Source organism: Drosophila ficusphila, unplaced genomic scaffold, assembly GCF_018152265.1.
Source record: "Drosophila ficusphila isolate 14025-0441.05 unplaced genomic scaffold, ASM1815226v1 contig_414, whole genome shotgun sequence".
Taxonomy (NCBI): Eukaryota; Metazoa; Arthropoda; class Insecta; order Diptera; family Drosophilidae; genus Drosophila; species Drosophila ficusphila.
Genome location: NW_025064328.1, coordinates 6,488,040 through 6,513,303, shown reverse-complemented (window position 1 = coordinate 6,513,303; position 25,264 = coordinate 6,488,040). Strand labels below are relative to the sequence as shown.

Sequence of the window (25,264 nt, the reverse complement as noted above, 5' to 3'; positions counted from 1 at the left end):
GGAACATTAATTTAAAAGTTTGTTAGGAAAAGGGAAATGTTTTTACCATCTTTATAGCTTGATTCCATTTGAAGAAAGATCTATTTATTTCTGGTCCGTTTCATTTCGTTTCTATTACATTCAAATATCTGATTCTGTATATAAATATCAAATTGTAAATACAATTTTCCTTGGTCAGGCTAAACCATCCGCTTAGTTTGCAATGTTGCACTTAGAAAAACTAGAAAAGAAGCCCGTGCTAATTCCCCGTAAAAGCAATCGAAAAGCACGGCCACCAGGAATCGCACTCAAGGCTTATCAGACTTTGGCTACTCCATTAGGATTGTCCACATTCTTGGGTTTAACCCGCTGCTTTTCTTTTGTTTGCGGCGAAGATTTCCCAATCAGAGCGAGGTGAGTGGCTCGGAGCTCTCCATTCAGGTGTCCGCACCTTTTCGTGTTCCACCGAAGAGAAGGCTTTCGGACACTCCTGCGTGTCCTGCTCCATTTGTTTGCCCGCCTGCCAGTGTCCTTTCTTCACGGGCTTACGCCTGTACACAGTGAAATTTTTTGGTGATTTTTACCAGTGGTACTTCAACTACTTACTGGAAATCATAAAAGTATAAATTGTTGCCATTTGATATAAATTGATTTCAAATCGTATTAGAGGACCAGATTTCCATTTTACTTATGACAAACTTTTATAAGATTTAAAAATCCTTCTAGTTTTCTTTTGCATTTGTTCTCTGTGGAACTTTCTGCTACTGTCGCACTTCATTCGCGACAAAGTCTTGGCGCAATGTTTGCCAATTGCCCTGCCCTTGGTATTTCCCCAGCTCCTCTTCCTTTCCTCCTTTCCTGCTACTTCTCCGTTTCCCCTCCTGCACTTCCTGTCCGCGTCCATTGGCATGTTTGCCTTTGTAGTTTATTGGCAGGAAATGCAATTAATTAAGTTAACTTGAGCAGGAAACTTGAGCACGGACTCGAAACTCGACTCGACTCGACGGGCCGGGCAAACTCTTTAAACTGTTTGAATTTAGTGGGCCACTTCTGCCACAGCCAACCAACCAGCCAGCCAACCAACCAAGCAGGCAAGCGATCCTCCTGCCCTGCAATTATGATGGATGGCACCCGTGGGTGGCTGAAATCCTTTAACCAATTAAGCTGTGCATTGTAAATTAATGCATTGTGGCTCAGGTGCCGGGATGAACTGAATCTATTAAGCTTAAGGTTACGTATACGCCGGGTATAACCATCGCTTATCCCCCCCTCCATCTTCTCTTCCATTCCATATATATATATATATATATAGGTACCCGATATCGTGCGCTCCATATCGGCGGAACGCATCTTCGCCCTTCGCCAGCAAACTCAGGTCCTGTGGGAACGCTACTTCGGCTCCATCGAGAAAATCGTCTTCACAACATTCGAGGTGAGTCCTAAGTCCTAAGTCCTGGTTCCTTTCTCCCGGGAAACATTTGCATATGTAGCATACACGCCGCCTATTTGCGGCTGATAACTCGGGTGGCAACTGCAACTTTGCCGGGGCACAAGGGCTTCGAAATAGCGACTTGCGACTTGAACTTACTTCGCAAGTTGTTGCGGCTTTTGCTGGTTCGCTCAATCGACAAGGAACAAGTAACGAGAATGTTCTTTGCTCTACTTAGGCACTTCTACGGGGGGATTCCCAGGCAACTTGCTCGATGGAAGTATGCAACAACTTGTTCTCGTGTTCTGGAGTTCGGCACACAGTGCGTGCTGTAATTAGGCGTACCGAACTTTACTCCTACGAAAAGTATTTACGATGTGCGAATATTTCTTTGCAAACTATATTACTTGTTCTACTCGAGAGGGAAACAATAGAACTAGTAACTTAGGTTAACACAGCGTTTTAAACATGTTTGTTAAGGATAAAATGTATTAATAGGTAGCACTAATCCTTAAAACTTTTATAACCAAATATTAGCAAAACTCATTCATTAAATTGTGCTGTATCAATTTTGGGAAATTTATCACATGAAACAGACTCGTAAAACTTTCGAAGAACTTTTTAAACAAACTGTATTTGGTCTTTGATTTGCAAAAGAAAACTTCATTCCAGGCCTCTCTAATGTATCTGCCAGATAGTTTCTCCCCTTAAGTAGCAAAAGTTCCTCGTCAGCTATTGAATTTGAATTTGGGAAGCATTTAGGCGAAACGCCCACCGAAGGCTTGGGTTTTTCGGGGCTGCAAAATGAGTGGGGTGGCGATGTGGGAGTGTATAAATAAAACACACGCACTTCCCACATTTCCACACATGCAAAGGGAAAACAACAAACGGCGAACAACAAAGTTATCCGCACACAAATGGCAAGCAGAAATTCGCGACTTTCTGCAGGGTGAAAGACCAGTGGAGAAAGTGGGGGAAAGAGCGAGATTGGGAGACGCGAAAAGCAAACTAAACCGCCGCCACTGGAGACCACTTTTCAACACTCAAATTGACACACAGCCAGGGACGGAGAATCGCACGGAGATGTGGACTCACATCCGCGGAGAGGATGCACGGGCATTCAATTTTGTGTAATCATCAGGGGGCGAAGCGGGGAAATGAGAGGGGGAAAGGAGAAAGGGGGAGGGGTCTTGAAAGCTGAATCTGCCAACTGAAACCGGAGACTCCCAGCTCACATCGAGATTCGCGTTTGTGGCGAATCTTTCGCATGTTCACTCACTGGGAAACAAAAAGAACAACTTTTGAAACACGAAATAGGTAAACAATATTTGAAAATTCTTAAGGGCTAAAACTACTAACAAAACATAGGTTTTTGGGATTTATTTAATACTTAATTTAAATTAAATGTTGAAGATTCTTGAAAATAAGCTTTTGTTGCTTTGTTCTATTAAAATGTCAAAATATTTTCTAGTCAAGCATGGAAAATTATAAACACTTTCTGAAAACTTTAAAATATCCACCTTTCATGTTTTTTTTGATAATGTTTTTTCTTCTGCTTTCTCCCTGTGTATACACACCCCTTGTGCCAACCTAGCCATGTTAACCCATGACGACCGACAACATTGCAATGTCGTCGTGCCTGTCGCTCCGCTCGTTGACAAAAACCGCAGACCAATGGAGCGGCAAGGGGGAAGTGCGGGGCAGAGAGAGTTGTGCAGATTGCGGCTCCATTGCCACGACTCTTCCCCATTCCACTTCCTTTGGGGTCTTCCACCCCCTCGGATCCCCCCTCTGATCATCCACCTTGTTCATTTGCCTGCGTTTTGGCTAGTAATAATCAATTTGCAGTTCCAGCAAACCAAAATGTGTGTAACCAAATTAAACACAAATATTTTTCCTGTACCTTGCGACGACCGCCTCTCTGAAGGGTAAAGGCGAAGGCGATGGCAGTTTGCTAAGGCAATTAACGACTTGGTCCACAATCGACCCGAACATGGTCAACAAAGGACATGCACAGGGAGTTTAGTTTGATTTATGTGACGGCAAGTGAAAGGAGTCCCTTCCCCCCCCCCGCCCCCAAGTTCGCCCCTCATTTTCGGGCAACTAATTTGACCAGCTCTGTAATTATTATTATTGGCTGGCGTGTGGCGTTGATGCTGGTTCGTTTAACAACCCAAGTTAATTGGGTTTTGATCGACCTGCAGGACACAGGGGTCAATGAGATGGGACACGGCTGCGGGGTTGAGATTTATAATGAATTTCCCAATTAACAGAAGTGTTTTGCAAATGAATATGATTGAAACGCTTATTGCTAGAGAATTTAAATAGTTGAAACGTTTAGAAACGGGAATAAGTAACTAGTAACTTTTATTTTTTTTAAGGGAACCTCAGTACCACCGCAATTTTAGGTATACGAAAGTAAATCGCGTTTTTCCTACCCCCCAGAGAGCAATTATTGCCTAGACATCTATTCCCCATAAACTTTTCCCATCAAACTTAAAGCGCGCCACGAAGTATGCAACACGATTTTTTTGTGCAAGAATTTACCTTTTGGCCTGCATTTTTGTGGCGCGCATTTGATTTATGGTCGCGATTAAAAAGATGAATTGTGGCATTTTCGACAGAGCAAAGGGAGGGGGGGAGGTGAGAGAGGGACAGACAGAGACAGAGACACACTGGGCCACGCCCACCTGCTGAGGTGTGGCACGTGCATCACGTAATGGCTCTGCGCGCAATCCTTTCTGGCTTATTTGACCCACATTTTGCATATGGCCAGGAATGCAGCTCCGCAGAAGGGTCAACCTGTCTACGTTCTTCTCCCCATTTTGCGGCTTTAATATGCGAAAGAGTTCCTCAGATGGGCCAAATACTTGGTGTGTGTGTGTGTGTGTGTGTGTGGATGCCAAAGGCAGAAACAATTCCAGAATATTCATAAACAGCTCGAATTCCTGTTCGCCAGAGCTCCGTAGAAATGCCTTTATAATTTGTTTTTATTAATTTCCAACATTTTCCCCCCTCACAAACCACAGAGACCTCAACCCCCGGAAAAGAAGGCCACTCACGTCTCACTTTTCGAGTGGAAAGTTCCTAATAATCCTTTAGTCCGGGACACGTATGAATATGAATGGTTCGCAGGGGGAAGGGGTGGGTGTGGGGGTGAGGGGATGGGTCCTTTGGGGAGGGGGGATGTATCCTTTTCCCTTCGCTTACACTTAAGACCCGTTCATGCAGCAAATTGATTTAGGCATAAACAAGAACGGAACGCTCTTAACCCCTTGAACCGAAAGCTACGAAAAAGTGGCAAATAATTTCTGCCGCCTCAACTGGCCTTGTTGGAAAATCTCCTCTCGTTCGGGGGCGTTGAACCGCATGTGACCAGGCGGTGTCAGTTTTTCCGGGGTATCCTCCTTTTTTCCTTTGCCCCAAACTCTCCGCTTCTATAAAACTGGTCCATTAAAGTCAACAAACTAACAGCCAGCTGACGGTTTTAAGGGGGTTTTTCGGGTTTTTGGGTTCCAGTTTGAGTTTGGGTTCAGGTTAGCCATTGTTTACCCTCATCGCCTGATGTTCCTTTTGTTGTTGTTGCTATTGTTGTTGTTGTTGTTGTTGCTGCTGCTGGGCAAGCAAACAGCAAAGGTGAATTTTGGGAAGGTCCTTCAAAGGACGGGTCGGAGGAAAAACAAATTAAGCAGTTATTTGGGTTGTTAGACGCTCCAGCCACGCACACCCACACATCCTGTCACTCTCCTGCTGTTGCTGTGTTTTCGCATTACAATACCCTTTATAAGGGGGTAGATGGCATAATTCTTGACTTAAAATAAGTCATAAGAGCTGAATTTCATAATAAAGCGGTTAGACTTGGTTAAATCAATTAGGAAATACTGGGTACTAGGGTAATTGGATTTGTAAATTAACAGAAGAGATTCCAATACTAGTAAAAACCTTTAAGTAAGGTTTGCGATATGAAAATCTCATCTTTATTACTTATGTATTTAAAATCGAAAATGTAAACATTACATCCTCTTACCATTAGCAATCACAAAAACCCAAGCGAAATCCCAAAATCTCTGACCACGAATCATAGAATATTCCACCAAGGCATTTCTATTTTTGAGCTCAAATCAATTCCTGTGGCAATTTGCCACTCAATGGCAGCCCTTGCCAACGTCACCAATTATTTCAATTAATAAATCAAAAATTGAACCCAAAGTAAAACCGCAACCAAACTTTTGCTACATCCTTTCAAAAGGAAACTAAGTGCGTAGGCCGCACTAAATGTATGTGTGTGTGTGTTTGCGTGCCTGTGTGTGTGTGCGGATGAGTGGAAATCGTATGCGGCTGATCCCAAGATTTGCATAATTTTATTGTGTGTTGAACTTTCGACTAACCATCCATCCAGTCAGCCAGTGGCCCAATATCCCAATCTGTGTGGGGCCAGGATACCAGGCGAAAAACCGAATGGCCACAGGATCCCCGCAAAAAGGTCACTCAAAGTCCACTTACCGAACTTACTGTCGGCCCACACTGTTGGCCCCAAAATCTTGGCCTAAGCCCCAAAAGTCTCTCTTTGTGTGTTTTCGAGGATTCGAGGATTCGAGGATTCGGGGATTCGGAGGGTGTGTGCGATTTGGGGGCGAATGGATGTGACCGATAAGCGTGGGCCATGCACTTAAGTTGCACAGGGAGAGGTGAAAGGCGGAAGCTGGCAAAAGTTCGAAAATGGTCACGAGAATTCACAGAACAACAGAATAAACCACAATAAGCCAAAAGCATGACTTGGCTCCAAGGGTTCTGCATATGAGTGTGCACCGAGCAAAAGAAAATGGACTTCTAATTCAAATTCCCAATTGCTTGGATTAAATTTCCTGTTGGTGAAATTTGCTTATAGTTTTAGAATTATAAAATAAGTCGGATCACAGGCAATTTGAAAATGTTAATCTTCAATGTGTAACATGCATTCATAGATTATTTATCTCATACGGCATTTTGTCTTAAGTATTTTATTTATTTCTTTGGGCTTTTGCGGCTTTTGGTTTTATGCAACAAAATATGTTGCATACTGGCAGGCAGCTGTCGAAAAGAAAGTTTTCTTTTTCTTCTTTGTCTCGTCGAGATTTGCATTTCAAAGCACTCGGCCACGCCCACTCACCTGGCCGAGCAGAAAAAAAAGGAAAGGAAAGGAAGGGAAAAACAGCAACAATCCTGCTCCTGCGAGTGAGTAGCAGGAATCTAGGTAGCATCAGCATCTAAAAGTAGAGGAGGAAAAACAACTTATTACTTTGACTAATCCTATTATGCGCATGCAAACGTGCGCCAAGGAGGACGAAACTTTTCTCAGGCAAACTACTTTGAAGTCAACTGTCTGCCCGCCTACGTTTCTCGGCCTTCTCAGCCGCCTTTCTCCCCGCCCCCTTTCTCCCATCTCCCTTCCCCACCGCCTTTCTCTATCGCGTTCATTCCATTGAATCGTGCACCCAGTCAAGCGCCGCTAAGTTGCCTTAGTGGCTGCTCATGCACTGCGAGAAATGACTGAGCAATAGATAACCCTATTTGGCTTGGCGACGCCCAGTGAAAAGGATCTTCCTCCTGCTGATGTTAATTCCTCTGGAGTAAGCCAGAGGATGCAGATGCAACAGTGGGATAATTGGGAAATGAAAGTCCTTCAACGGAATTTAAGAAGAGCAATTTAATAGAATTTATATAGAAGTGCAAAATCTAATTGATTTGCTAGCACTTTAAATGTTGCAGTTCATAAAAAAGGAGGGGATATAAATTTAATTACAGCCATTCATAATATCGAAAAACTATTGTCAGATAATTTTTATTTTCCTATTTAAGAGTTTCAATGCCAATTCCAGAATTTGTTTATAGTATTTGCGCCACCGCCTTCAGCTGTATATATTTGCTCCATTAAAAACTTGAGCTTCAGTTTGCCCGACCTTTCCTTGGGTGATCCAACCTAATTTATTTTCAAGTTGTAAAGTTGCGAAACTTTTTCGTTGACCTCATTCGGTTTTAGCCCATAGTTTTGCTCCCAGCTCCCAGCTGCACCTGTCCCCTTGGCTTGTTGTAGTTAATTTCCCCCACTTACCTGTCCATTATGGCCTGGTCTTGGACCCGCTGCCGCCGCCGAGATAGTAGTGCAAAATGCCGCGACAGCAACTCAAGAAGTTTTCCACGCGCAAATCCTCCGCTCTGCTCTAAGCTGATTTGGCTTCCGCACGAAAGGAAAACGAGGAAAACCCCAGCTGTGCTCGCTCATTAATTGATTTTCTCGCCACTTCTTCTTTCAACATCTATATATTTTTGTTTTTATTTTTTTTTACCAGAAATGCATGTTCTCTTTATAAATTACCAAAAGAGATATAGAGATAGAGTGTGGAGTGAAAAATCTTACTTAAGCATACGATACGCACGTAGAGTCGAAGACACGAACTAAGGGCACTTAAACATTTAACATTAAGAGTTGAACCAAGTTAGCTTGTTATTAGCTTGTTGTTTTTGTTGTACATAATTCACATGTTTGCTTGATATGTGGACAGCCACTATATATGCACTATATATCTGCATATCAGATTTGTGTGTGGTGTGTGAATGTGCAGCTCGTAGTCTGTGAGTCTCTGCGGTGAGTTGAGTGGGTTTTTTAGCTGGACGTCTTGAAGAGGGCAGGAAGTGTTCTGTCCATTCTGTTCCTCAAATCAATCCGATTCGAATGCGGGGTGGGGGGGTGGCCATCCCGCCTAGAAGAGCAGCGAGAAGAGGCTCCTCACGCCAGTGGAGCCAGCTCCGGAACCGAGGGTAAAGCCCGTGCTCGGCGTTCCGCTGCTGCGGTGCCGCGAGGTGTGGCTGGAAACGTTAGCACGGACACGGTCGTAGCTGGCAACATCCTGTTTAAAAAAAATAACAAAAATTAAATTATAATCCCCAGAAGAGTAATATATAGCATATCGTACTGGTCGAGCACAAACTCGAGGTGTCTGCAGTGGCGGCAGATGTCGCAAGTGCCGCACGTGTTGTATATGGACAAGACTCTCACCTCTTTGTCGGCATTGGCCAGCACCGAGCGCATCGAGTTGGCCACCGGCCACTTCTTCTTCATCACCAGATTGTTTGGGGGATCGTGAGCGGTTCCCGCATCCACTGACCAAATGGTGACACTGGCACCACCCAAAACCTTCGAACCGCGCGAGAATTTGAAGGCCAGCTCCTCGTCGCCGGCAATGCGAGTGAGTTGCCATCCTGTGAGGTTGATCTCCTCGGTTCCCTTATTGTGCAGCTTGATGAACCGACCCTCCACGTCCGCCTCGATGATCTCCAGATCTCCCTTGGCGGCGGCATTCACCGAGTACTCCGACAGGGTGCGATCCTCGCTCTCATCGATCACCGTGCGGCGACGCTTCACGGCACTCGATCCGGAGATTCCCGGCGTGGCCGAGCGGCGTCCGCTGGGCGTGATCCTTCCCGATCGCGAGGAGGCACTGGCACTCAAATGGGTGCCATTGCTAGAGACTCCGGAATCGCCGGAGGGACGTCCAGGCGACTCGATGTTCAGGCGACGCTCTTCGCCGCAAAGCAGCTTGTCATAGGCAGCGATTTCCAAATCCAGCGACACCTTGATGTCCATCAGATCCTGGTACTCCTGCAGCTGGTGGGCCATCTCGTCGCGCATTCGCTGCAGTTCGGCCTCCAAGGAGGCGATGTACTGGTTGTGGCGCTGACGCTCCGTGTCCAAAAGGTTCTCCAGCTCACGAATGCGAGCCTATCAAAAAAAGAAGAAAAAAAATAAATAATACAAATAATGATAGGTTCTTCTTAGTACTCACATTCAATCCTGCATTGGTGTTCTCCAGATCCTGCAGCTTGGCATTCAGGCCATCGATCTTGACGCGCATGAGACGCACTTCCTCGGTGGCATGAGCGGATCCCTGGGCAGCCCTGTTGGCCGCCGCCTTGAGGTTCTGGATCTCGTTGTCGTACAGCAGCTCGATCTCCTCGCGATTGGCGCGCATTTGAGCCTCGTACTGATCACGCAGTTCCTGCAGCGACTGCTGCAACTTGGCCTCGTACTGCCGCGAAAGACGTCCATCGATCTCGCTGATCTCGATCTGGCGACGCGACCTGGTCTCCGTGAGCTCCTGGGTGTGCACCTGGTCCTTGAAGGCCAGCTCCTCGCGCAGGCTCTGGTTCTGGTTCTCCAGGTCCACGCGGGCCAGGGTCTCCGCCTCCAGTTGCTTGCGGAGATCATCCAGCTGGCGACGCAGACGGTCGTTCTCCAAGGCCAGTTCCTTGGACTGATCCTCGAACTTCTTGCGATCGGCCAGAGCCTGGTTGTACTTGCCATTCACCTCGTTGTAGCGGGTCTCGTACAGGCGGGCATTGTTCTCGGCCACCGTTGCCTCCTTGGTCTTCTTGTCGAGTCTGAAATTGGGAAATAAGAATATTAATATTAATATACAGAATATTACAAAGCATTCTTTAACTTAAATAGGAAATAAAGCTAACAATTTTCCTTTAAGTGACTCCTATTCTAATTGAAGGGTATATAACTTTCAAATCATTACTCATAAAATGTAAACAATCACTAAGCTCCCCGTATGAGTATTCAATTGTTACCCGGTGCATAGCTTTTTATCTACATGTGCTCCACTGAATGACGTCACTTATCTATATAATTTCAACTGAGTCACATTTTCGTCTCACATTTTTTCCCTAAAGCCAAATTGCCGCTCTCTTTATCTGGCAAATGTATTATTCATTTCATTTATTTGAATATGTATTGCCGCTTGGAAACTCGTTCGGCGATCTTCTATGGGAGAGTCGAATATTTAAACATTTCGAGGTTTATGTTTGCCTTGAGAGAAGTCGTCACATGCCATTAGCATAAAGTAGCCCGGCTATTTCTGACCAGTTCCCCTCCCCCTTTTCTAATTTATGATGGCCTACAAGTTCAAAGCATTTTTTGTTTGCTATTTAGAATTCGATTTAGCTAAAAACAAACTCGTTCTAAAAAAAATGGCTATGAAAATTCTACAAATAATCCCTGAATATTTTCTCAAAACGATTTGTGTTCTCAATTGGCGCCTCGCGTGGTCGGCACGTTTTTAAATAATTCTCTATATTAAGTAGAAACAAATGACGTGAATACAACAATGGAATAATTGGCTTTGCATGATTTGACTTTGAATTTAATAAAAAAAAGTAATTTAATTTGTGGGCATAGTTTCCCGCCTTTTAAGGCGAATGTTTTCACCTTATATAAAGTCTGAAGCTCTAATTGTGTTTGGCGGTTTTTCTTTACGCTTTTGTTGTTCCGCCCAGTAAATGTAAACAGTTTTCGTAGCTAATCAAGAAAAGTTGTGTAAAAATGGGGTAACAAAAACCGAAAACAAAATAGATTCAAGGTTGTTTTTTTTTTTTTGTGCTCTAGTTTTCCCCCATTTTTCCCAGTTTTTTTCTGCGTTGGGGGTTTTTTGTGTGCGTGCTAAAGTTCCATTTTCTTTTTCTCAATTTCTTCCGATGACCTAATTTATTTGTATGTACGGTTTTGTCAACAAAAAAGGAATTTAAAACCAAACTTTGTTTTGGGAATGTTTGATTAAATAGAAGACAATAATTTGAAGTTTAAATTGTTTTCGTTTCAAAAGCCATGAATGTATTTTGTATATTTTATCTTAGCCCTCTGCTATTGTTGTAAATGCGGCAGATGCCTGCTGTTTATCTTATCGCATTAAATCATATAAAATTTCCTTTGTTACTTCTTTCAATTTCTCAACTCTTTCGACGCACCTTTAAATGCTAAAAAATTCAAGTTTACCCAACATTTAGGCCCCTTCTCTTAACTTCGTTAACACGACGCAAACAGAAACAACAATCCGTGGCTATTATGAATTAAAAAAGCTTTGGGCCACGACGCGCAATAAACACCAAAAATAAATATTGCCTGATAACGCAAACGACGCGAAACGGAAATCTCGAAAATGGAAAAACTAAGCTCCCAACATTTGTTGACATCACACCAAAAAACTGGTATTACATATGGATCTGTAAGCTGCGTGCCATGACATCATAGTCTTGTAACCTTCATTCATATTCGGGGTGCTATTTATGTTTTTGTTTTCATTCTTAGTTACTTACTAGCTGAGAAACTCAACAATTGCATAGAATTGCGTGGAGAATTCTGGAAGTGTAAATGCAAAAAATAAACAAGAGCGAAAGAGATGGGGAGAGAGAGCTCCCATGTGCGTGGCGTTCGCAATGTGCTTTTGGCATGACATCATCGGCCTCGCTCTCTCTCAATTTCTTTCATGTCTAGCTATCTCTGTCTCCTGCTACATATAAAGAAAATAAATAACACAAACTTCAGTTCGAATGAACTTGAGGCTTTTGAAAACATTTTAAAAAGTTTTCTGAGACAAAAGTCTTAAAAAGTTGTTATTGAATTGGAGAGCCTAATAAACAATAAGTTTCTTCGCTCTAATAATAAATTAAATATATTTAGAAAAATATATGTTTTGGCAAAACAGTTTCTAAGTCAAAATATAAAAAAGAATTTGATAAAAAAAAATGTCTAAAAATAATCTGTGATGCTTTTAAAAACAAACAAAAAGTTTAGTTTGAAACTAATAGAAAATTTCAACTGTACTTTTTCCTGAATTACTGAATTACTAAAGTTTGTTTGACTGTACTTTCTTGAGACCGCTAGCAATGTGCTCCCCGTTTCTCCCTGTGTCTTGCTTGAATGGTTCGCTCGTGGCTATGACATCACTGGCTGATAATACGCTGTTACCAATCCGAACCCCCATCCCAAAGCTTTACCTTGGCCTCAGGTCGTCGTTCTCCTCCCACAGCCGCTTTATATCGATCTCCAGCTTGGCCTTCTCCTTGGCCGTCTCATCCAGGAGTTTCCTGGCGGCGGCCAGCTCCTTCTCGTAGACGGCCTTCAGATTGGAGGTCTCCCGATTGACGGTGTCCTGGGCGAGACTCAGTTCCTGGGTGAGCCGGCTGTTCTCGTTCTCCAGGTTGCGCATGCGATCGATGTAGCAGGCGAGGCGATCGTTCAGGTGCTGCAGCTCCTCCTTCTCCTGCATGCGGGTGGTGCGCGTGGGGGAGGTGGGCGAGGTGGCGCCCAGCCTCGAGGAGGTGGAGGCCCCACCCACCGGCGTGGAGGTGGAGGCCCGCGAAACGCGTGTGTTTACTGTGACGCGACGTGCTGACATTTTTGCAGTGTTGTCTACTGTGTTTTTTGTTTTGCGAGGTGCGAGCGGTGCTTTAAGTACGTAATCCTCTTCAAGTCTTTGCTAATATAGATATTTTCCAGACGCTTGTGGTTAGTTTCTTGCTTGTACGTCCGCTTGGCTTGACTGCTAGAAATTGACTGAAACTTTGCCTCGAACCGAACGGCTATCATCGACAAAATTAGTCGTCGTCGTTGTCGGCGGCGGCGGTTATAAAAAAAATAAAATACAACACGAATGTGGCGCTGCTCTCTCTATTTTTTCCGCTCTCACCTTTTGGCTTTATTATTATTGTTGTTTCGCTTGCCTCCACATTCGTTTCCCCAATTCGTATTCGTAAGCGTCGCTGGGCTTTCCTATGTACAGCTGTTTGTGTTTCTGGAGCTCTAAATAGAAATCGCCACAAACGCACCCAACAAATACCGTTCGCGGGTTTCGAAAACTCTTTTTTTACAGGAGTAATTCTTCAAAACGAACCTTCTTTAGTTAGTCAAGTCGTTTTTTAAGTTTTTTTTAACAATATTAAATGCTATGTTGGTTTTATAACATTATATTTAGAGGACACCTTTTTTTCTACTAAGTGAAATTTATTTCAAGGCCATCAGGATTTATGCATTACTAAAATCATAAATCGTGTTTGCGGTTTGCGATTCTTTTTTTTAGCACAAATGTTTGGTTTAAGTTTTAGGAGTTTTACTGTATCTTTTTTGTGGAATCCCAGCGATGCATTCCAAATCTTTAATGAGATCTTCTTTGGGTTGTCCAAGGTTAATGAACGGCAAGTGCTTTAGAACTAGAAATGGTATTAGAAATAGGAAAAAGAGTTCATTCATACAACAAAAGAGTTGAAACATAAAAAATCGAAGCATAATAAGGCAGTAAATGTTTTATCTTTGCTAAATATGAAGGCCGTGGTGTTTATCAATTTTCCGCCGACAATAACTCGTTTTTTTTTTAGGCTGCTGTCCCCACAATTTCATTATGATTTGTTAGACTTTGGCTGGCCGCATGAATTAATGGCCCTTAATAGTGATTGGGACACATGAAAATCGACCGCAGCGGACGCCCACATCATCAATTCCGTTCCATTTGGCCCACAGCTCGTATGCACAATGTGTCACTCGAGTTTATCGATCAGCAGCGAGTCAATTATGACCCAGCCGCTTGTCCAAAATTATGAAATACTGCTGGGAGCATTGGCTTGTGGGTGGTGGTTGGTGGAAGGCGGGTTGGCGCAATGTCAACTTGTCATAAGTAAAATATTTATTGACATTGACTTCTCTGGAGCGCTTTGGAGAGAAAAGCCCACAGTCATAATAATAAATAACCAGCTGAGAGAGATTTTTCTTTTCTCTAGGTTTTTGTTGGCGAATGCAAATAGCCGGCAAACATTTTTATATTTTGCCCCTGAGAACGAGAGAACTATATAGCGCTTTAAGTTCGCTCGCAGGCGGTGAGAAAATATGTGAACTTATCATGCAATGTTCACGAAACCCGTGACGTCATCAACCGAGTGGTAGCAAAGCGAAAACAAAGTAACAAACTGAAGACGGAGAAAAAAATCGAGCAAATAGAACGACCTCCAAAACGTAGCTGCTTCTCTGTGACGTCACCAAATTATTTTTAATCATGAACGAGCATTTAAGTTATTTTTTTTTCTTTTGCTGTCCGGTTCCCCTTTCCGAAATTATAATTATACTTATGATCCGTTTGTAAGCTCTGCTCGTTGGCTAATTAGAATTAATTAATGTGCCCAATTGTGAGCTCAGAAACGAGCATTAAAGCCTAACCAGATGTTAAATGATGCTTTTGTTTTCCCCACTTGGACTTTATTTATTCTTATTCTGTTTTTGTTTTCGGAAGTATGTATTCTGGCTGAGTTTTTTAGCTAGCGGCGATTTGTCGCTTGATGAATTGCTCGGGATTAAGATTACAAATTGATAAGAATTATTCCAGTGTCCCTTGAGAAATTTGGTAAATGAAAAGAAATGGCTTGCATTAATACAATTTTCTAAGGAAAATTACAAGAGGGCTTTACTATAATTTATATATTAATAAAGGGAAACTGTGGAGTTCATTTATATCTTTTATAAATGTTTCTTAGGAAGCCTAGTTCTTAAAGAACGCTTCATTTTATCGTAACATCTTATGAACTTGTTGTGAGGATTCTTGTATTTAGCCAAAAGCACTTGCAATTCTGTTATCATATCTTCGGGGCACAAAATATTCTTGCTCTGCTTCCGAACACAATAAATATCGATTAACCTCGAATAAAAAATGACAAATAAACCAACAAGTGCGCCGCAGGGCTCTTAATTTGAGCAAACTTTCCGAATAAATATTTATTTTGTATTTATTTGCTATTTGTTACATTTGCCTGTCTATATTGCCCTGCTGTGCCTATCGTTGAATAAAACATACAGATACTGGATAAACTGAAATCAAACAAAATTGAAGTTAGCTTCTCGTTTTTTGGACGCCGTCAAAACATGTTTGTCGTTGCTGTATTTTTGAATTTTTTTCGCTTTGCTTGTTTTACGAACTTGTCAAAGCAGCTTCACAACTTCAGCTGTCCGCTGTTGTTGTTGTTGTTGTTGTTTATTTGCGTTGTAGCGACAGCTCCGAAGTTTGCCAACAATAATGACATCATCGTCAGCTTAAAGTTTGAAGTCATGGCAAATGACGTTATAAGATGAATGAACGCCGAGAGCCAAAATGCTGGCGATTAAGCTGAAGAGGTGCTGAAAAAATTCATTGCAAGCTTAAGGCTTGAGCGTAATTTGAAGACCTTTCAAAGTTATTATGGTTTTAAAATTAAGTTGGCAACAAAACTTTTAGAACAACTAAAAAGGAGAATGCCAAAATTCAAGTTCCTAATCCATTTTTGTTTCATTTACAATGGATATTCGGGAATTCAGCGGGTCCATTTTCACCAAAAAATGAGTGAAAATGTATTTTCGGCAATCCTAAAACAAATCCAAAGAACTGACCATCCGACAATTTACACATCGTCGAATAACCCCCAAATCGCTATTCCCCTTTCGCCTCCGGAATGTCACTTAATTAACATTGGTCAACAAGTTTAGAATCGATAAATTTTTGTGCGAAAACACGTCTGTGCGGCGCACATATCTATAAAATATGGTACAAAAAAAAACCGAACGAGTAATATAAAATGAATTCAGTTCGAAATTGGTTAGTGATTTGCTGGTGTGTTTTGTTTAATTGTCATAAGCCAAAAACCGCAGAGGGTAAAATTGTTTGCGTTTCGCTGAACGTGCTGGAAATTTCAAATATTTTTGGTACCTGGGGAAGTATACGGTATTGTGTTTGATTTTATTTCAAAACGTTTTGTGTTTTTAATTGAGTGGAAGATTCGCAGTTATAAAGAAAATTAAGATTGGAGTGAACTGGTTATGCATACGTCATGTTGTCGGTCCTCTCCTTTCGTTTATTGTTTGATTTATATGGCAGTTAACATATTTTTTGCCTGCTTGACGTTCGTTAATTATTAAGCAAAGGAAGTTATAAAGAAAAGTTTCTGGAACGCACTTGCATACTATTTTCCACTTCCTTTCCATTTTATCTATGTGTTCAAGTCTCCTTTAGCTACTTGCATAAGTTAATTTAGTGTTTGTCTTCGACGGAGTTCGTCCTGTTCTGTATTTTTTCATTCCTCTTTTTTTTATGTTGAGTGTTTCGGGTGTCACTGAGTGCAACTTTTGGCCTGGCCAACGAAGAAGTACATTTTATGTATGCAGCTGCCTTTGCACAGCTTGGAACTTTTAACCCGCTTGCCACGCCCACTTTAGCCTCTCACACACACATACACTGACTGATGCAGGAAGTTGCTGGCCCCCCGAAGTATGCTAAGAAAAATAGTATGCGAAAAAAGAAACCGACGTTTTCTTATTACGCTGAAGAACAGGAAGCGAAAACTTCTGCGATGGCATCACCAACAGAATTCAATTTGTAAACATATTCGCTTTCATGTAAGCTGCAGATGTGTGTTTTCTAAAGCTGATTAGGAAGGAAAACGTAAGACACCTAAGAGATACATAAATGAGATCCACTAAATGATCAGAAATGTTATTTTGTGCTTTAATCCATTTTGGCAACAGTCGCCCTAAAAATTTTTCAAAGGAAAACTACTTTTCTTTTACACCAACATTGTTTTTTATTAATCTTGAATCCAATTTCGTTCGTAAGAAATCCTTTTGCAAAGGGCTTCAATTAAAATTTCCTCAAAGGCAAGCCACCATAAATAAAAACTGATCAACAAAATAAACATGTAAAAGGAGTAAAACGGAATTTCAACTTCTATAGGCCAAAGGAAATTCTTGCAATTAATTTAAGCAAATTTCGTCAGACACGCATACTGAATATTGCATATATTTCATGTGGGTATGGGATGCATCGAGTCGACTTTTGGGCAAACTGTTAATGGAATTCCAGACAAGCCAGGAGAGAATAATTCTGTTTGTCTTTGGCAGCTGGCAAACACTTTAAATTCCGACTTTAAGGCAAATGTTTGGGGGCCAGATATGCATGCACCTGTTTTATTTGCCTACATTATCCACTCTATTAGGTCCTTAGGCCTCCAGCTATCTGCAGTTAGCTTTGCCGGCAACTTAATCATCGCCAACGCACACATCTATATACCATTTGATGCTGATGCGAATCGGAAATGAAGTTCTGGCTGCCTTCCCTTTCCGACCGCCTCACTTATGTTCCTTAAGCAGTGCCAATAGCGATTTTTGCTGCTGCTCTTGGTTCGATTCTTCGATTGCGATAAGTCTCCTGGCTGACATCCAAATGGTGCAGCCTCGAGTTATGGAATAAAGAAAAACAGCAGCTGAACATCGCACTCCCTGACATGGAAAACCAAATATGATGTATGAAATGAAATATGGATTATCTTTTGCTAGCTTTTACATGCTAATCAGTAATCATGCATTATTGATAACAAGGTTTCCGTTCAAAAACAAATTGGAAATACTTTTTAAGATGCGTGTTTGTTTTTCCTAAAATAAGTAATATTTTCTCCATATATTTTTGTACCATCAACTAAATTTATTGCATCCAAAGTTCGACTGTAGTTTTACGCAGTGGGGAGCCACCTAAAAATTCTGGCTGCGCCGCATGGATCTAAGCCAATTAAATGCACTTTGTCGGCCAATTAAAATGTTGGCGAAGGGGAAGCGAGCCGCTCGTCTGGGCCAGGCCTAAACATATATGCAATGCAATGGCAATGTGCATAATTGAATCGCTGGCATAGGCATAGGCCATCTCCGTCTGACGGCCCCTGTTAGCTGCCTCTCGCTCTCAATTATGCTGGCAGCGTCAACAGCACGGGATTGACTTAATTATGTCGCAGGATAACAAAAACCCCACGCACACACACACACACACAGAGATACTCACGCACACAGCGAAAGGCAGGGAAAGGAGGAGAAAGCAAGGGAAAGGAGAGGGTTAAACAAACACGCTTTCTGCGCGTTAGTAGTTGAGCGTTGATTATGCAAAAAGGGGGAAGCCCCGAAGAAGGAATTATAATTACAAAATATAAAGCAGGCACTCGAGACACGTTGCCAGTCAGACAAGGAGCCAGCCAGGGATCGGCAGGTCCTGCGAAATCCTAGTTTGGTTAGTTTGCTCCTGCACCTGCAGTTTGGCGCTTAACGAGCGGTACGAAGCACCCCGATGATGGATGTAAACAAAAAGATGGCGAGCGAGGAATAAATTCCCAAATCCCCAACGAAGTCAGGATGCCCTGGCATCGGATTAAGCTTATGAATATTGATAGTTTCCAAAGCGCAGAGGGATGGAAGAACGTTTAGTGCGGGTTTACGCTCATGAGTGATGATGGACCCTGACCCAATAAAGTTAATATTTTACATTAACAAAAAATAGAATAAGATAATAACTTGTATATTTGTGCTCAACTTTTGTATATTTAAATAATTTAAAATTCAAGAATTTTAAAAGTAACTTTATTGATTGTTTTCGATTTCGTAAATGTCAATTTCAATCAACGAATACGTATCCTTTGCCTTTGAAAATCCAGGGTAAGCCAACTCTAAGCTCAGTGGATTACCAACTGTCGATCTATCAACCGTAATTGCGTCTAATTGTAGGTACCGCTCCCCAAACGTCTCATTATGTCTTTTAGCCTGAATTGTGGAGCGGTTCCGCCGGGAGATGATCGTCCCCGTCCCCGCATTCAAATTTCACTAACCACACGCACAAAAGCGGAGCGTGCCAGACAGAAATAACACGAATGAACTGAGCTGAAGAGGATGGGTGGGTGGTAGATGGTAGTTTGTGGGTAGCAGGGGGTTGGATGGATGGGTGGTTGGGTGGGTGGCACTTGCACAACGCTCCGTCTTCTGTTTTGCGTCAGGTGCACGTGGCTGCACCTGCACTTGCATAACTCAACTCGAACACCGCCCTCCAACTAAGCTTTTAGTTGGGGTCAGGCTTTGCAATTATAATTGCATTCAGCCCAGACTCAAACACAAACTCGTGAGCCAAAACAGTGCCAAATGGAAAATGGGGAAATGGAAAACGGTGGGGAGGGGGGAGTGGTAAATGGAGGAGGAGGAGGAGGACTTGGCGGCGAGTTAACTGCGGCTGGGATGTCTAACTAATTTGGCATGGCATACTTTAAGGCGGCTCACACTTTGAGCGACAAATTAACGCCGCGTTAATGGCACGCTAGCTGCCCCACTCCACTTCCATCTAGCTGTCCTTGTCCCACTCTCACTCTCTCTGTGGGGGGATAGAAAGAGACAGAGGGGCATTTCCGCCCATTGAGGTTGCTGTGCGACTTCCGCTGCGCAGCGGAAACTGCGGTAACGCCATTCGGCATGCATACGAGTATATGCATGATATATCCACAGCTAAGCCCGGATTAATAGTTAAGCGCTGCAGCTTAATGACTTTGATTTCTCTATTTATTTTAATATTAATTTATTATGATTTTTGATTGTGAAATTTAAAATATGGTCTGATTCTGAAATATGTTGGTTCTCTTTTAATTCCATAAAAAAAACACAACTAGGATGTGATTGCAAATGATTAAACAATTTATTTGAGAAATATAATATGTTTGTTTTTCAAGAATAAATAAATGTAGATCCTAAAATTAGTCTTGTAAATATAGTTTTTGTGCAAAATTCGCTGCTCTGTAATTAATGCATAAATAAATATATTTATTTACCAACCATCTCTTTTTTTATGGTTATACCAAAGCCAATCAGAGCAGAAACTCTTATAAAGAACTAGATTGCTGCAATCCCATGGCTTCACTTTTAGTGCTGCTGTTTCTTTGACCGCCGTCGTTTATTTGAATAGGGCAAAGTGTTCGGGGAAGAGTGGTTGCAATCTGCGCCAAGCGGAAAATTAGGCAACAACTCGGGCCCATTGAATTATCACATTCAGCGGAGGACAAACCGAACTGATAGAGAGAGAGAGTCTAGGAAAGGGAGGGAAACAGGACCCAGAGGGGCAAACAGACCACTGGGAGGACTATTCAAATCGCAATTTGGACCGCTCCTTGAAATGCACTTCGCAATTCAGCTGAGCTGAGTCCTCGCTGCCCCGCTCATTAGGCAATCAATTGGCAATCAGCACTTGAGCGTATCGAGAAGCCATTAAACAAGCGTTAACCCCGCCAGCACTTACTACTACATACTTTCTCCCCCTCGAATTTTGCAGATCATTCGCGAACGGTTGCCGGATTATCCGGTGCGGAGCAGCTTGGTGTGGAACAGCTCCCCGGGAGCCCTGCTCACGTTGCCCAACTTCGCCGACAGTTCAAGGTTGGTAGCGCCACCGCACACATCCTGTTGTGCAACCTTGTAGCCTAGCTCAATCGATTTTGATTCCGACCACCCGCAGGTACATGCCGTTCCTGCTCAACTCGATGGGCGCCGAGCCGCGACACAACTACACGGCGGTCATCTACGTGCAGATTGGCGCCGCCCTGGGTCCCAATGCGGCGCTCTACAAGCTGGTCAGGACCATCACCAAGAGCCAGTTCGTCGAGAGGGTAAGTCGCAAATTGAATAAGTGTTTGAGGTTGAAAATGTAAGATTTTACGTTCAGGGAAGAGAAAGCAAAGGGGAAAAGCTCAAGGACAAACCAAAATAAATGTGTACTCAATTTGAAAGATAAAACTATGTTGTTCGAATTTATAACCGTGTGGCAAATTTATAAACATTTGTTAAACCCTACCTGCTTCCCTCTTTTTTCCTTTAGATCCTTGTCCTTTGGGCTGCCGATCGACCGCTTCCGCTGAAGAAACGCTGGCCACCCACCAACCACATACCCCTGCACGTCATCTCCCTGGGCGGCAGCACTAGGAACCTGGGAGCTGGACCCACAAGCCAGACGACTGAGGGACGACCGAGCATATCACAACGATTCCTGCCCTACGAGGAGATCCAAACGGATGCAGTTCTGTCCCTGGACGAGGATGCCATCTTGAACACGGATGAACTGGACTTTGCCTACACGGTGTGGCGGGACTTTCCCGAGCGCATCGTTGGCTATCCGGCCAGAGCTCACTTCTGGGATGATTCCAAGGTGGGTTCACCAGGGAGAAGATATAATGAACAGGATTTAATAGGTATTATCCTTGCAGAATGCCTGGGGCTATACGTCCAAGTGGACGAACTACTATTCGATCGTGCTAACTGGGGCGGCCTTCTACCACCGCTACTACAACTACTTGTACACCAACTGGCTGTCGTTGCTGCTACTTAAGACTGTACAGCAGTCCTCCAACTGCGAGGACATCCTAATGAACCTGCTGGTCTCGCACGTGACCAGGAAGCCGCCAATCAAGGTGACGCAGCGCAAGGGCTACAAGGATCGGGAGACGGGTCGCTCGCCCTGGAACGATCCCGATCACTTCATCCAGCGCCAGAGCTGCCTGAATACCTTCGCGGCGGTCTTTGGGTGAGTTTTACTTATAGAGAAAGATATCATTTTTTTTAAATAAATTCTGTTTATAATAAACCAACAATCAACAACATCAACAACAACAATCAACAACAATCATAGATTTAACTATGTTGTTAATGGTTGTTTCCTAACCATTTTAAAGTAATGTGTACATTTTTGAATCTTACTTATATGAATATTAGTATACCATTAAGTTTAATATATATATTTGTTTTATCTTTTCAGCTATATGCCGCTGATACGTTCCAATTTGCGCATGGATCCCATGCTGTATCGTGATCCAGTTTCCAATTTGCGCAAGAAATATCGCCAGATCGAGTTGGTCGGCAGCTAGCGATATGTGCAACCTGGCAATAGCTACAAGCGTTAAGAGTACTGAATACCAATACACCACACACCCACACCCACAGCAAAACCAATACCAACACACAGCCACACACACAAACACATAAGTTTAGATGAAATGCTGTTTTTTGACGCTGGGCAAGCGATGCAAGAACTATGTTAATTATTATTAGTAGCGAAAGGAAGGAACTTAGTTAGGAGCCAGCGGGCGTTTGTAAATGTATGTATGTGTACATCGATGTAAGCATCCGGCATCCTTTGCAATTATATATGCAATGTGTATATATATATAGACTCTAAATACGATTATGTGAATTAGCCTAGTTAACTGCAAGCGAAGCGAACGATTTTGCCATCTTTTTTGCTAATTTCAAATTAGCTGCGCTTAGCAATTTTTCTATAAAACATGCATATATGTAAATGGATATATGTCTAGGAACATAAGTAGCCGATTTTTTGTACTGTGTGAGTTGAGTTTTGTATGTGTAAATGTTTGTATGTCCTTGTTGTAACTCTCCGTGTATAGTTAGTGATTTATCAATGTGAACATGTGTGGACATGGCAAAGTCGTCTCCTTTTCAGTTTCGAATTCCAACTTGAGGCTCTTCGAATTCCGTATAGCTAACTACTGTATACCGACTGTATATTCTGATTATCCGTGGCCATTAAGGAGCAGCAAACAGCAAAGGAGAGCTAATCGAACTCTTTCCAGGCCATTCAGCAATATGTATGTGCACAAAATCCGCAGGGGAGAAGCAATTAACTAATGCTAAGTTTAAGGTTTAAGTAGCTTTCCATTTCCAACTTGTTATGTGCAATTTTTTATTTGGACAACTCAGCTTTTAGTTCTTAACGTGGCCATTTACTGAAGTACGTAAATCAATTATCAATATGCAATCAACTTTTTAATCACACGCGCATATCAAAACGAGATGCTCCAAAAGGGAGCGATTTTAGTTTAAGCGACCACAAGGAAATTCTACACATATACTATAGCTAAAGTATATTTCTATAACTATTTTTTACAACAAATATACACGATTGCAGATGAATTTGACCCCTTTGTTTTATTTATTATTTGACTTTGGTTACCCTTTGATTTTGACCTGGCAATATCCGTTTTCAAGTGCGAAGAACAATAAGAGCTAAAAGCAATGACTAGATTCAACATATCAAATGAGTTGGGGATTACAAAGAACATTTCAATATTGCTGCAAGCCAATTCTGTCTAATTTATTCCGTTTGGTTATTCCTTTATCCTTTTTCAGGAACTAGTGCTTATTTGTAAAGCAACCGACGATTTTATGCTTTTAAATTCAGTTATGTATGTATTTTTGGGTTAAATGGTAATTGGACTCCTTGATCCTTTTTTAATTTTTCTTTTGCCAGCCAACTGGTTCCTACGAACCCAACAACATTCTGTGGCGGGAAATCGATTGATGCCAACGCAGAATGTTGCCCAAACTCTCGAAACTCTTGACTGCCAAACGGCGAAATTGTTTAGCATTTATCAGTCGAATATGCTTATCGGCAGCATGAATATATACGAATGTGAATGGATGCTGTGCATGTCAAAACATGACTGCACCATCGAGCAGACAGAGACGGACTGACGGACCGACGGACAGACAGAGACGACAAATGCAATGAAATGTTCCCTATCAGCATGCACATAAATCAAACATTTCAAACAAACATTTTTGCCGTTGACTACGAATAATAATAATCAAAAATGCCAGCTATATGGATATGCATATTCGGAATGTGTGTGGCCCAAGGCGAAGGATATGCACACCACACACACACACACATCACACACAAATACACACACTCAGCACTTTTCACATACACAGCGACATCTACCACATACGTATACAAATAGGAAACTGAAAAGTCGAAACCGAATCAGAACAAATTTTGTACAGTGTGTTTTATTTTTTGTATCTGTGTGTAAAGGATATTTGTATTATAACTCGTATATAATTGTATTTGTGAATTTGTATTTGACACAACAGAGGTAAACAAAAACACAAAAACAGACAATTGCACTTTTTATACAGATTTAAACGGAAAACAAAAGGTAAACATAGTGGGAAATCTTAACCAAGACAAAAACAACAAGCAAACATAACAATACAAAACAACTCGACCAAAAATATTGAAAAGGCTCCTTGATCCCGCCCCGCCCACACAAAAAACAGAAACGAAAAACAAAACAAACAACAAAAACCAAAGGAAAAACGGAGAAAAAAGGCCAAACACAAACAAAAACGATTGCAAAAGCCATTAATTAATAACAATAAAATAATTATTGCAGCCTGCGAAACGGTAATCAAATTTATTGCATTAACATTAACATGCAGCAGCGCAAATACAAAAATATAAAAAAAGGAAAACCTGAAAAACCCAACCAATCTTAATGAAATGAGAAAAGCATTGAAATACGAATATGGATGTTGTGATACGATTGAAAATTGCATGTGCTCTCATTAATACATATAGACTTTTAACCCCCTTTCCCCTCTTCTTCCTTTTCCTTTTCCCGCCATTTCCCTCACATTTTTCGATTTATTTCATTTGCGTTATAGGGATAATTGTGCATAATCAATTATTTTGCCACATTTAACTGGACAAGCCATGTGCAAAAAATGCACAGAGAATACTTCATTCACTTGTTATTCCGATGGGTTATTCAATAAAATAAAATACATTCCATCATATGCAGATTTACGCTTTGCACAAATGGCAGACTAAATGTGAAAAACACTGAAAGGGTGTAAAGTTAATGGATTTTTTAAGAGGTGCATTTGGTCATTTTAAACCCTCTGGTTATGTATTAAAAAAAATTAAAAGGAATTTTCACTTAAAAAATCTTCTGCCTACATATTTCAAACCCGCAATCCCAAAGATAATTTGCATAGAACGGCTTGACAAAAACGACAATAAAGTGTGAAGAATAGGGTTTGGAAAAAAGCAAAGATACAAAATACTGTCATTTATTATTTCTACTACATTGTAACGAGGCATGCGTAACGAAATATAATATCATTTTGTAAACATATCTGAGCTTAAGATTGATACTCTGAGATAGATCCACTCACATGGCCCATCAAATCATAGCGAAATGTTCATTATTTCGATTGAAATCGCCTCAAACTCCTCGCTGTCACTTGTCAAATGAAATTATATTTCATTTTGTTTCAGTACACTTTCATTGGCAAATACGAGATGATTGGCATGTTGCGAAAAGTAATGTAAATGCAAACCTTTCATGAAAATATTTATTTAACCTCTCCCCACTTGTTTG

General features: G+C 41.9%; 2 protein-coding genes across 3 annotated transcripts in view; one reads left to right on the top strand and one right to left on the bottom strand.

Moving 5' to 3' along the window:
- LOC108086682 (exostosin-1) overlaps positions 1-23,534 on the top strand; it is a 65,795-nt gene extending 42,261 nt beyond the window's left edge. Inside the window, exons 5-10 of the mRNA XM_017183675.1 lie at positions 1,292-1,411; positions 20,362-20,465; positions 20,545-20,695; positions 20,905-21,231; positions 21,290-21,606; positions 21,838-23,534. Of these exons, the coding sequence (XP_017039164.1) occupies positions 1,292-1,411; positions 20,362-20,465; positions 20,545-20,695; positions 20,905-21,231; positions 21,290-21,606; positions 21,838-21,946 (1,128 nt within the window). The 3' untranslated portion in view covers positions 21,947-23,534. The remainder of the gene's footprint in view (positions 1-1,291; positions 1,412-20,361; positions 20,466-20,544; positions 20,696-20,904; positions 21,232-21,289; positions 21,607-21,837) is intronic.
- On the bottom strand, positions 7,690-12,794 carry LOC108086683 (lamin-C). 2 transcript variants are annotated; one of them, XM_017183676.2, is made up of 4 exons: positions 12,224-12,794; positions 9,232-9,826; positions 8,362-9,167; positions 7,690-8,295 (listed from the first exon to the last, which is right to left on the bottom strand). In XM_017183676.2, the coding sequence occupies exons 1-4, from the start codon at positions 12,622-12,624 to the stop codon at positions 8,175-8,177; spliced, it is 1,923 nt and encodes a 640-aa protein (XP_017039165.1). In that variant the 5' UTR covers positions 12,625-12,794; the 3' UTR covers positions 7,690-8,174. The 2 variants fall into 2 exon arrangements, with proteins under 2 accessions (XP_017039165.1, XP_017039166.1); XM_017183677.2 differs by having other exon boundaries at positions 8,445-9,167; positions 12,224-12,793.
- Positions 23,535-25,264: the final 1,730 nt, after the last annotated feature.